This window comes from Carassius gibelio, chromosome B15 (assembly GCF_023724105.1).
Source record: "Carassius gibelio isolate Cgi1373 ecotype wild population from Czech Republic chromosome B15, carGib1.2-hapl.c, whole genome shotgun sequence".
NCBI classification, from domain to species: Eukaryota; Metazoa; Chordata; class Actinopteri; order Cypriniformes; family Cyprinidae; genus Carassius; species Carassius gibelio.
Genome location: NC_068410.1, coordinates 1,063,284 through 1,075,783, shown reverse-complemented (window position 1 = coordinate 1,075,783; position 12,500 = coordinate 1,063,284). Strand labels below are relative to the sequence as shown.

General features: G+C 33.4%; 1 protein-coding gene across 7 annotated transcripts in view; it reads left to right on the top strand.

Annotated features, from left to right (window-relative positions):
- Positions 1-12,500, top strand: part of LOC127972295 (cGMP-dependent 3',5'-cyclic phosphodiesterase) — a 120,081-nt gene that overhangs the window by 97,729 nt on the left and 9,852 nt on the right. For all 7 annotated transcript variants that reach the window (XM_052575716.1, XM_052575710.1, XM_052575715.1 and 4 more), the window contains 4 exons: positions 2,043-2,098; positions 4,424-4,483; positions 6,496-6,643; positions 7,917-7,969. In XM_052575716.1, coding sequence (XP_052431676.1) covers positions 2,043-2,098; positions 4,424-4,483; positions 6,496-6,643; positions 7,917-7,969 — 317 coding nt within the window. The remainder of the gene's footprint in view (positions 1-2,042; positions 2,099-4,423; positions 4,484-6,495; positions 6,644-7,916; positions 7,970-12,500) is intronic.

Genomic DNA, 12,500 nt, shown 5'->3' with positions numbered 1-12,500 from the left:
TACATTTTGGGTGCAAACCCACATATTCAAATGTGCAATTAAAAAAGTCAATTTTGGAACAACATAGATCAGTGAACTGATGTCAGTTGTGTGTGTGTGTGTGGGTGTGTATGCGTGTGTGTTTGTGTGTGTGTGTGTGTGTGTGTGTGTGTGTGTGAACAATATATTTAGAACAAAATGTGCAAATTACACAGCTAAATGTAAATATATATATAAATTTACACACATGTGTATATGTGTTTGTGAGTGACACAGATGATGGCCCATTTTAGCTGAAACCATGTGGCCCATTTTACCTGAGTGGGTTAAGGTAAATTGGGCCGCCAAGAAAAACATCACTTTTTCAAAAAATATGTTCCTATACCAAACTTACAACATTATTTCTGATTGATGCCATCAAGGCAGATATTATGCATATTTTTTTTATGGGCATGTTTGTTTTTTTATAGATTTATCATCCTTATAATAGTTTAGTTACATTTGGTATGCCAGGCTACTTACCATGCAGCTCTCTGGTGCAGTCTTGATAAGAATTATTACCCCACCCACCATAGCAACCATAAACCAATTAAATCACCTGTTACTTGTCAAGCACAGTTATGACAATAGTTTGAAATATTTTGTAGTCATTGGTTCTAAATTCCAGAGGGGCTAGGACCCCCAAACCTTAAATGGCCCATTTTACCTGATGGCCCATTTTACCTGATATCACCCTACTTCTATTTAGAGAAGGCTACTGTTGGATTATTTGGGCTCGTCGCCATACCTGTCTCTCGTTGACTGACTGGCTTGTGTTGTTCCTTGTGTGTCCTGTCCTGTCCGATGATGGGTCGTTCGCGAATGAGCGTTAGTGATGATGGATCGACTCGTTCGCGAATGAGCTTTTGATGAGTCGTTCGCGATTCGCGAATGAGCCGACTCTAAGAGCCGGCTTTTTTAGTTGAACTTCGGGAGCTGGCTCGCATATCTGAAGAGCCGACTCTATTTTTTTTCAAATTTAGCCTATAGAAATTAAATAATTATGTAATAAAAATGGAAATATTATAGTCAAAGTCATTTAAAGAGCCGTTTGTGAGCCAAAGAGCCGGCTCTTTTCAGTGAGCTGAGTCAAAAGAGCCGAATTCCCATCACTACTATGCGTGCTTTCGAACACCCGCCCAACTCTACCTCTGATTGGCTTACAATGAAATTTTACTCTACCTCAGCCAATCGTCAGCATTTATGCGCTTGTCTCGTGCTCTGCCCACTAACCAAGGAAGAACAGTAAAAAAAAAAAAGTATTTGCCTCTCGCTCAGAGATCTAGTTGGTCTGATGAAAAAAAAGAACAGCTTCATCATCAGTTATAGTAACGCGCCGCATTTTTTGGCAGTAACGGTAACGGCGTTATTAAGATGAGAAGAGTAATCAATTAGATTACTCGTTACTGGAAAAAGTAATGCCGTTAGTAACGCCGTTATTTATAACGCCGTTATTCCCATCACTGGTTTCGAGCAGCACAGATCTACAAGTTACTCGATCAAAACTCACTTTCAGACGCCTGACAGTCTCTCCGACTGGGTTTTGGGTGCTTTAATGAAAGAATTGTGTGTGACGTCACTGAACCAGTTCACTCAAAAGATTCAGTTCGCAGGAAAGAATCAGATATCTGCGTTTGCCCGAGGCTCTGGATTACAGTGTTGTAAATAATGTTCAGCTTCTTGCACAGACCGATCGTTTCGATGTATCCTCATCAGCCATTGGTATTAATGTTGTGTTGCTTGGATGTGCTTTTTTGACTCTCAAAGTGACGGTAGCCATTGACTTGCATTATATGAACCACGAAGGAGCACAGTATCAGCTTACAGTTTTTTCATCTGCTTACACACAATTTCAAAACTTTGCCTCTTTTATTAATTTTTTTACCTTTCCACACAACTGTAACATCTTTGCTGCTCTCCTGAAGAACAGAAGTCACCTACAGATGGTCTGAGAATTAATAAAGTCACAGCAAATCTTCATTTTTGTGCTTTAAGTTGCAGTGATTGATCTCTTTTTGTCTCAGCGCTCGTGATTCCTCTGGTGGACGGTGACGAAGGGAAGGTGATCGCTCTGATTCTGGTGAGTTCTGCTGATCTCTCTCTCTCTCTCTCTCTCTCTCTCACACACACACACACACACACCACTCAACCAATGAATCAGTGAATGTCATCTGAATTCGTTATAGCTCATTATTTTTAACCAGCTGCCTAATGTTGCAGTTTTACAGGCGGCGTTCGTCCAATTAAAGTGTTTATTTCTAATAGAGTAATAAAACTTTAGGATTTTATGGGATTTTTGAGTGCATGGGAGACACTTTATTGCAGCGGTCGTGACGCGTCATAAAAACAAGCTGGATACGTTTAATTTTTTATTCATTTATTTTATATTAAGTATCGAAAACGGTTTTAGTTATGGATTCTTGAGAGACTTGGCAACTTGGAAACAGAAGATAGACTGATAATAGTGGAAGGCAACCAGCATCTCGTCCATTTTGTTGTTTTGCACATAATGACACGTCATGCAAATCATTTTGTAATCATTGGCTGCGCTTCAGAATTGCATCAGCATGAATTGGGGTCGAATGTGAAGTAGTTTGAACTGGTTTGTGCTTCACATGTAAAGAGATGTTTGAGTGTTTGCAGAGCAGATGTTCAGGAGTGTTGAGTTTAGACTGTTTCTGTTGATCAGCATTACATCTCTACATGCATCATGTTTAACGCACAGAGAGCTTTTGCATCGAATTCTCCTCCTTCAAGCTGCGTTGTTTTAGTTTGTTAGTTTTTTTATTTTGTTAATATTTTTAGTTACTTGATATCTTTGTTTTCTGATAACTTTTTTAAAATTTTGTTTATTTTTACCGGTGTGTTTTTTTTTTTAGATTTTATATGTTTTTATTATTTCTATATAGTTTATATTATTTATTATTATTTTATTTACATTTTTGTTATTTTAGCATTTCAGTTCACAATAAACAAATATAAATGTTTGATTGCCAACAAGTTGAGTTTTTATATTATTAAATATTTTTTTAGTTTTTTTAGAAAATGTTTGCCAAACTCCAAATTTTTAAATGTTGAATTATTATTGTTATTTATTATTATTTTATTTTTTTTAAAGTAAATGTTTCAGGTAATTTCATTAATTTTTTTGTCAAACTCCAAATATGTATATGTTGAATTATTATTTATTTATTTTTTATTTTTTTTTATTTTTTAAGTAACAAAATGGTTTTAGTTAATAATAATTACCATTCATTCAATCATAAATTTTAAGAAAATGTTTGCCAAACTCCGAATTTTTAAATGTTGAATTATTATTGTTATTTAATTTTTTTTAAAGTAAATGTTTCAGGTAATTTCATTAATTTTTTTGTCAAACTCCAAATATGTATATGTTGAATTATTATTTATTTATTGATTTATTTATTTATTTATTTATTTTTTTAAGTAACAAAATGGTTTTAGTTAATAATAATTACCATTCATTCAATCATAAATTTTAAGAAAATTTTTGCCAAACTCCGAATTTTTAAATGTTGAATTATTATTGTTATTAATTATTATTATTATTTTTTTTTTTAAAGTAACGGAAATGTTTCAGGTAATTTAATAAAAAAAATTGTCAAACTCCAAATATGTATATGTTGAATTATTATTTATTTATTCATTTATTTATTTAGATTTTTAAGTAACAAAATGGTTTTAGTTAATAATAATAACCATTCATTCAATCATAAATTTCAAGACAATTTTTGCCAAACACTTGTATGTTGAATTAATAAAAAAAAAGTATAATATTTATTTGGTGAAATATTTATGTGTCATAGTCGTTTATAAAATTGATAATTTTTCTACATGTCTAGTTTATAACCGTTCAAAGTTTGGAGTTTTTTTGTCTTTTCTTCTCTCAAATTGTGCATTTATTTGATCAAAAATACTGTAAAAACTGTCACATGATCTTCAGAAATCATTTTAATATGATGACTTGCTTCTCAAGAAACATTTCTGATTATTATCAATGTAGAACACAGTCGTGCATCGTGGAAACTGTGATGCATTTTATTTTTCAGGATTCACAGATGAATAGAAAGTTCAAAAGAACAAAATTTATTTGAAATAGATAATGTCTTTACAGTCACTCTTCATCAATGTAATGCATCTCTGATATAGTATGTGGATCAGAGCTGCTGTTTGACTCCATTTCAGTGTTTTAATGTCCGCTCTATTAGATCAGGAGCGTGTCTTGTGTAGTGTCTCTCTGGGACTCTTGCAGACGGACACAGGGTCAAAGGTCACAGTGTGACACCTAAAGCAAATGGAGAGAGAGAGAGAGAGAAAGAGCTGGTAGAAATAGAGCAGGAGGATGTAATGAATTGTGTGATTTCTTCTGTCTCTCTCTCGACAGGTCTGCTGTAAACCACTGACAGAACAAGATGAACAAAACCTCACCATCCTGGAGAAACATGTGAGACACACTCTCTCACACACACACACACACACACACACACACACACACACACACACACAGAGAGAGAGAGAGAGAGAGAGAAACACAGAGACAGAAAACTTAAAAGCATCTTGGTTTTTTATTTGTTTTCTGTTTTTTAAGAGAATATGATTTGCTCTCTCTAGCTTACAGAAATATACCATAGTACCACATCTCCTTTAAACTTTCCGAAGCTTTTCTTAAATTTCTGTTGTAAGTCACTTTGGATAAAAGCGTCTGCTGAATGACTAAATGTATATTTCTCAGTCAGAGCTCTTTCATCCTGATGTTGAGTCAAAAGCCAATCCGCCTTCATCTCTCAGGTTTTATTTGAGGTGATACGGGTCCAAAGGCTTTCATCATACCACCACCACCATCATCATCATCAGAGCACGCACACACACACACACACACACACACACACACACACACACACTTCACAGACCTTTGATTCTGTTGATTAGAGAACACATCAGACACTTTAAAAGCATGTCACGACGAGAGCAAAAACAAGAAAGCAAACAAATCACAAGACAAAAAACATCAGATTTACAAGCAGAAACAACAGATTTCATTATATTTTATTTTAATAATAGCAATAGCATTAGCTCTCTTTTTTTTACAATAATACCACAAAATAATTGTAAATATTTAATGTTTTCAACTGTTAATCATTTTCAAAAACGTAACCCAAGCACTGTCAGATTTTCACTACCCTTCATCACTTGAATTATCATAAATTAAGCACAGGCACAACAAAATATTACTCAGAGATTATTCTGAGGTTGAATACAGATTTAAAACCATAACAAGAAATAGTTTAGTTAGCTATGATGCGGTTTTGAAATCAAATGTATGCGTAGTTATGACAAGAAACACTGGCATCTAACAATGTCTTGGTAAAAATAGTTTATCTTAAATAATATACATACATGAACGCAATAGGACATAAAACAGTTATGGAATAAGCACTTGTCCTAAACTCCCAAAACACTGGTGTGTCATGATTTAGAGCATCCAATAAAGCATTACAATAATCTAACCTTAAAGTCATAAATGCATGGATTAACATTTCTGCATTTGACATTGAGAGGATAGGCTGTAATTTAGATATATTTTTGAGATGGAAAAATGCAGTTTTACAAATGCTAGAAACGTGGCTTTCTAAGGAAAGATTGTGATCAAATAGCACAGCTAGGTTCCTAACTGATGACGAAGAATTGACAGAGCAACCATCAAGTCTTAGACATTAGTTTTTCAAATTGGTGTGTTTCACCGGGCCGTGAAGAAATATAGAGCTGCGTATCATCAGCATAACAGTGAAAGCTAACACCATGTTTCCTGATGATATCTCCCAAGGGTAACATATAAAGTGTGAAGAGTAGCGGCCCTAGAACTGAGCCTTGAGGTACTCCATACTGCACTTGTGATCGATATGATACATCTTCATTCACTGCTACGAACTGATGGCGGTCATATAAGTACGATTTAAACCATGCTAATGCACTTCCACTGATGCCAACAAAGTGTTCAAGTCTATGCAAAAGAATGCTGTGGTCAATTGTGTCAAACGCAGCACTAAGATCCAATAAAACTAATAGAGAGATACACCCACGATCAGATGATAAGAGCAGATCATTTGTAACTCTAAGGTAATCGTTAACATTTTCCCATGTAGCTATTTCTTTTTTACGTAATTTGGTTACATGTAACTAGTTCGACCCCAGCGCTGAAAATTAAACTGTCTGCTAGAGATTTGGATTCGTGGAGGAAGAAAGTAGTTCTGCACAAAGAATATTTTTAAGACACTCGATGGTTGTTTCGATGGCAAACTCATTGCCATGTGATATCACTCTATACTCTATCAGCATGGCTGTGATTTTACATAGATTTACACTTTCTAGATAAACGTTACTACATGTGCATGTCAAAATGCAAGTGTTTATATTGTGTGAGTTTATGTGTGTGTGTGTGTGTGTGTGTGTTGTCAGCTCACTGTGGCCTGTAAGCGAGTCAGAGACATTCAGAGATGCTCCAAACGGCCACACACTCAATCCCACAATGCACCAGTGGAGCCCAAAGCCAACGCACAGGCAGATGACTACAGAGAGCTCGACCGCAAGATCCTACGGCTGTGTGGTGAGAAACACACACACACACACAACAACACACACACTTGTGTTACTGTAGCATTAAAAAGCATTTCAGATTCTATGTGCAACTTAAGCTCATTGGAAATACAAGCCTCTACCTATGTTTCTGCCAAACTGAAAACTCAAACAAATGTTTTACCTTTACGCAGGAATCGATGCAGTTTCCAGTTGAAATGAACACTAGAGGCAGTATAACTCTGACAACTTTTACTCTCTTTCACACAAATTATAATGTGCAGGTCCCCAGTTTAGATAAATAAAGCCTAATTTTCACATAATTACTTGAGAAACGTTCAATTTATTGATACAGCACATATTAAAACAGCCACACGATTGACCTAAGTGCTGTACAGAGATTCAGAAGAGATTAAAACTAAATATAGAAATCAGCACAAACTAAACACAATTAATACAGGGCCTAGCCCCAGTGATATCATGACTAAAACAACACAAAATAAAAAAGGCAAAGACCATAATAGAAAATTATTTATAAGCCAGGGAAAGCAGATATGTTTTAGGAGAGACTTCAGAGTAGTTCGAAAAAAAAAACAGCTCAAATCTGTAAGGAAGTTAAAATAGCACAGCTGCATCAACAAATGTGTTTTTATATCTCTTTTATATTTGTTAACACTATCTGGAAGGTTAATTTAATTTAATTTAATTTAATTTAATTTAATTTAATTTAATTTAATTTAATTTAATTTAATTTAATTTAATTTAATTTAATTGTTAATTTATTTTATATTATTTTATATATATATATATATATATATATATATTTTTTTTTTTTGTATTTTATATATATTTTCTATATTTATTTTACATGAGACTTGTCACTTTCATTTGTTGCGCTTTTATTAGTTTTTATTGCTTCTATCGTTTTCGTTTGTAAGTCGCTTTGGATAAAAGCGTCTGCTAAATGACTAAATGTAAATGTTTTGTGTAGAGGATATTTCTAACATAAATGTTTATAGTGACACCTCTCAGATATTTTAATTATGAACCACCGCAATACGTTTTCAGCAACGTAATACAAACACAGCAATACGTGCTTATATCAACGTAACAACACCGTTTCAGAATCGCGTAGTGAACTCGTGTTTTAGCGCCACTCACTGGACTTTTCACTTTGAAACTGCGGTGAAATGTGCGTTAAGGTACGTAATAACAGTACAGCAGAAATGCATTTAGAGGCATGTATTTCTATCGAGTCTTGGGTGTCTCTGTGGCATAATGTAATGTAAAAGTGTGATTGACAGGTGAGCTGTATGATCTGGACGCCGCCTCCCTGCAGCTCAAAGTCATCAACTATGTAAGTACAGACTAACCAGATACTAGATATAACCAGAGCTGGGCAGATTACTATCCAAATTACATGACAAAAAACACACATTTTAGTTATTATAATCAGAGCAGAGATGTTCACAAGTCTTTAACTTGGAGTCCGAGTCAAGTCTCGGGTTATTTGATGTCTCACTAAAAATCATGCATTGAAATATTCCTATTTATGGAGCTGTTTTATAGGCTATAGACAACGTATATGTTATTGCCTGTTATTTATAAGCTATGTTTTAATCAGTTTTCATGCTCAAAACAGTTTTTCTGTAATTAAATTCTATAATAAGAGTCTGATCTACCGTGACACACAAGGAAATACGTGACACTGATATTACTGTACACTGTGTACACTGTAATAAAAAAAGAAATCAAACGCATCTTCAGGAGATTTTAGATTTTTCTCAACTTTCTGTTTTCAGTTTATACAAGAAAAAGTTAAGAAACCTCAAAAACCTCCTGAAGCTGGTTGCGTTAAACTTTTAAGTTTTCTAAACTTTGGATTTTTTTTTCAGAGTATATATAAGCAGTAAGCTGTTTTAGAAACAGTAAACAGTAAACAAATTCGTTTACCCTTGAATTAAGATTATAATTATTTAATTTTCCAGCACAGAAACACATTTTTTATATAAAAAGATAAAGAATGTTTATGAAACATTTTTTCTGAAATATATATTTATTTCTGAAACTTGTTTGTCTTAAATGTGGCTACTTGTTTTAGAATGTTCCGAGAACAAAAGTAACATTTCCACATTGTTTTCAAAATGATACAATGGAATGTTCCCTTGATGTTCACATTACCAGGATTCTTTTTTCTTTTCTTTTTTTTACATAAAAAATGTAACATTCAGAACCGAGCATAATGAACATAATGCTTTCATAACTTATTGGGAATATTAGCAAAGTAATACATTTTATTTTAGTTAAACTGCCTGTTTTTTTTTTAATTAATACAATTTAATTTAATTTAATTTATGACCTGTATTTGCTGTACACGTTAAGAGTTTTGACTACTTTCTGTATTATTGCCAAAGACTAATTTAATTTAATTTTATTTTATTTTATTTTATTTTATTTTATTTTATTTTATTTTATTTTATTTTATTTTATTTTTTTATTTTTTTTTTAATTTTTTTTGCATTGTCATGCATAAATAACATTTTATTTAACTTCCTTATGCATGAACACACAAGACTCTCGGTTCTGCTGGAAAAAAAACACTTTCACTCAGTGATTCGGGATTATTATTATTATTATTTCCTAAAATAGTTTTGTTGGATGTTCCTCTTAAAGTTAATGTTCTCATAATGTTGGCAAAAGGTTCAAAAGTAATGTTTTTTTTTTATGTTCCTTCTAATCTAATCCTTACCCAGAAAAACATTATAAACCATTTAAAAACTGGACGTTTAAAATGTTCGGAGAACAACATTTTCATAATGTAATGGCAATTTGAGCAAAAATATATCAGAATATATATTTGTTAGCTGTGCTTTCTGTGACGATCATTATCTTGATCTAAAAACAGCAGAAGGCAATGGACGATCACAAGAAGATACAAATCCAAACGCAGTCAGATCAGCAGATGATTTATGTTCACTTTCCGGTCATTACGGAAATGAAAGTGTGTGTGTGTGTGTGTGTGTGTGGGTGTGATTTGTGCTGTACAGGTCAGTGCCTGAAGGATCATTTGCATAATAAGCTTATCTGTATTTATTCAGATTGTTTCAATTCAATCGTAGTGAGGAAATGACACACACACACACTCATCCTGGTTTTTGTCCCTGTTTTCAACGTTTTTAACCCGTCTCTGAATCACTTTATCAAATACATTTAAAATGCATCAAATCAGTTTGTGTGATCAATAAATCAAGAATAATCTTTAAGAATAATTCACATTTCAAGGCTGTTTATTTATGCTCGATATAATCGTGTATGTGAGGAATAAAAATCTTGAATCTTGATATTTAATATTAACCTCCTGGTATTTTTATTAATAACAGTCTTATTGAACTGAACAGAACAGTGAGTTTATTGAAGCAATTGTTATTTTTTTATATTTATATTGTTTTATAAATGAACATAATAAACATAATGCTTTCATAACTTAATGGGAATGTTAGCAAAGTATATTTAGAACATATTATATTTTAATTTAAACAGCCTGATTTTGTATTTTATTTTATTTTATTTTATTTAACTGCCTGTTTTTGTATTTTATTTTATTTTATTTTATTTTATTTTATTTATCTGCCTGTTTTTTATTTTATTTTATTTTATTTTATTTTATTTTATTTTATTTTATTTTATTTTATTTATCTGCCTGTTTTTTATTTTATTTTATTTTATTAAACTGCCTGTTTTTGTATTTTATTTTATATTATTTTATTTTATTTTATTTAACTGCCTGTTTTTGTATTTTATTTTATTTTATTTAACTGCCTGTTTTTTATTTTATTTTATTTTATTTTATTAAACTGCCTATTTTATTTTATTTTATTAAACTGCCTATTTTATTTTATTTTATTAAACTGCCTATTTTATTTTATTTTATTAAACTGCCTGTTTTTGTATTTTATTTTATTTATTGTTTTTTATTATCTGCCTGTATTTTATTTTATTTTATTTTATTAATCCAACTTTTTTTGTCACTTATTTTATTAAACTGCTTGTTTTTTTTTCCATTTTATTTCATTCTTTATTAATAAAAATGATGCTGTTGTTGTGTCATGACATATACCTCCCTTACACACAGATTCTAAACCCTAACTCCTTTCTGCTTTATTGCTGAACACAGTTTCATCTCCAGAATGCAATAATCCCTGAAATGATTTGATTTCACTACGCCGTTCAGTCTGAATTAAGAGAAAAGGTTTTACGAATGGCTGTTTGAGAGATGAATGTTGTCTGTGGTCTCTCCAGAAGCTCAAGAGCCAAGCAGCGTTTCTGCGTCTCTCTTTCACTCGTTCATCTGTTTGTGTTTGTGTCTGATTTAATATCTCTCTGTCAGATCTCCTGCACTTCACTGGGGATTCTGTGCTGTTCATATATACTGTATATGAAGAGTTCATTTGCAAAAACAGATAACGTTTTTAAAAATGTTCAAAGAACATGTTTTATTATTTTTATTTTTTTTATCCTGCATTAAAATTCATATCAACAATATCTACATCAGACCAACGCAAGTATCAAATCCAGGCGGACAAATAAAAAGATGTGTGTGTGACGCTCCATCGCTCTGACAGAATATCTCCAGTCCTTCTGGACAGTGTTTTCACACTCCTGTCATGTCTGAGTGTGTGTGTGTGTGTGTGTGTGTGTGTGTTCAGACTACAGAGTCTGTGTGTGTGAGAGAAGCTCCTCAAAGACTCTTGCTAACTTTATTACACACATCTAAATATGCACTCAGTTCTAGTACTTTAGAGACTCATGAAAATCCAGTTCAACAAAATCTTTGTGGCAAGAAAATGAGACCGTGTGGAGTTCATATTCCAGGTCTTTCCTAGAGCTGAATAATTCAAGCCGTACATAATTATTCCTAAAACACTCCCCGCTGAACCGCTTCCTTCTGCACGCGCTGCTCTCGCCTCAAGGTGCAAGAACTGCAGTAATAACTTCTGCATTATTTGTGGTTTACTGCCAGAATCTGCATTAAAAGAGACTCAGTCTAATGTATGCTAATGGCAGATAGATGCTAATGCAGTGTTTTGATTGTTAAATGGAATAGCCATTCGTTTCACTGGACGACAGTCACGTGTTTAAACTGCGACGAGTGTCACGATATTCACCGGAGGAGCGCAGGGACGACTGAAGACATTTAGCATCAGGCTAACGATGGTGACGTCACTCCTGTAAATGATGAAGAGAAACATGTATCACAGCTGCATTCGATTCTTTAATGGCCACATTAAGTTTCTCTGATTCCAGTGCAATGAAAATTCAGGACAAACAGAAAGTTTCGCTGCTCAGGACTCAGCACGAGCTACAATAAAACATCTGAATGAATTTAGAAAGCTAACGCACGGTGTGCTGCATTACTGAAAGAGCTGGAGCAGACACACGTTCATCTGTCTGTGATTAAGACGAGTTCAGTGGAGAATATCAGCCTCTCATTCATAACCACACACAGTCCAGTCCAGTCCAGAACGAATCCAATCCTGACTCTATGATGGTTAGGGTCAGGGTTCAGATCAACTGCTGACCAGTCTCTCACAGTCACTATCACTAGACTCTGTTTCTCAGGTCAGCTTTATTAAAGCTCTTCAGACAGTGAGAACAACAGGTGGATAACAGGAGAATCATTTATCATCGCTTTGGCACAAATATGATTTGACATGAACTCTTTTCTCACTCGATGAAGCGACAGACTGTTAACATGCTCTTCACAATCCTGATCAACTTGAGTTCAACTCCTTCAGACTAAACTCAGTAATACACTCGTCTGATCTGTTCCTGCAGTAACACACACTCAAACACATCACACACATCTGAACTACTGGAAACTACTGGAT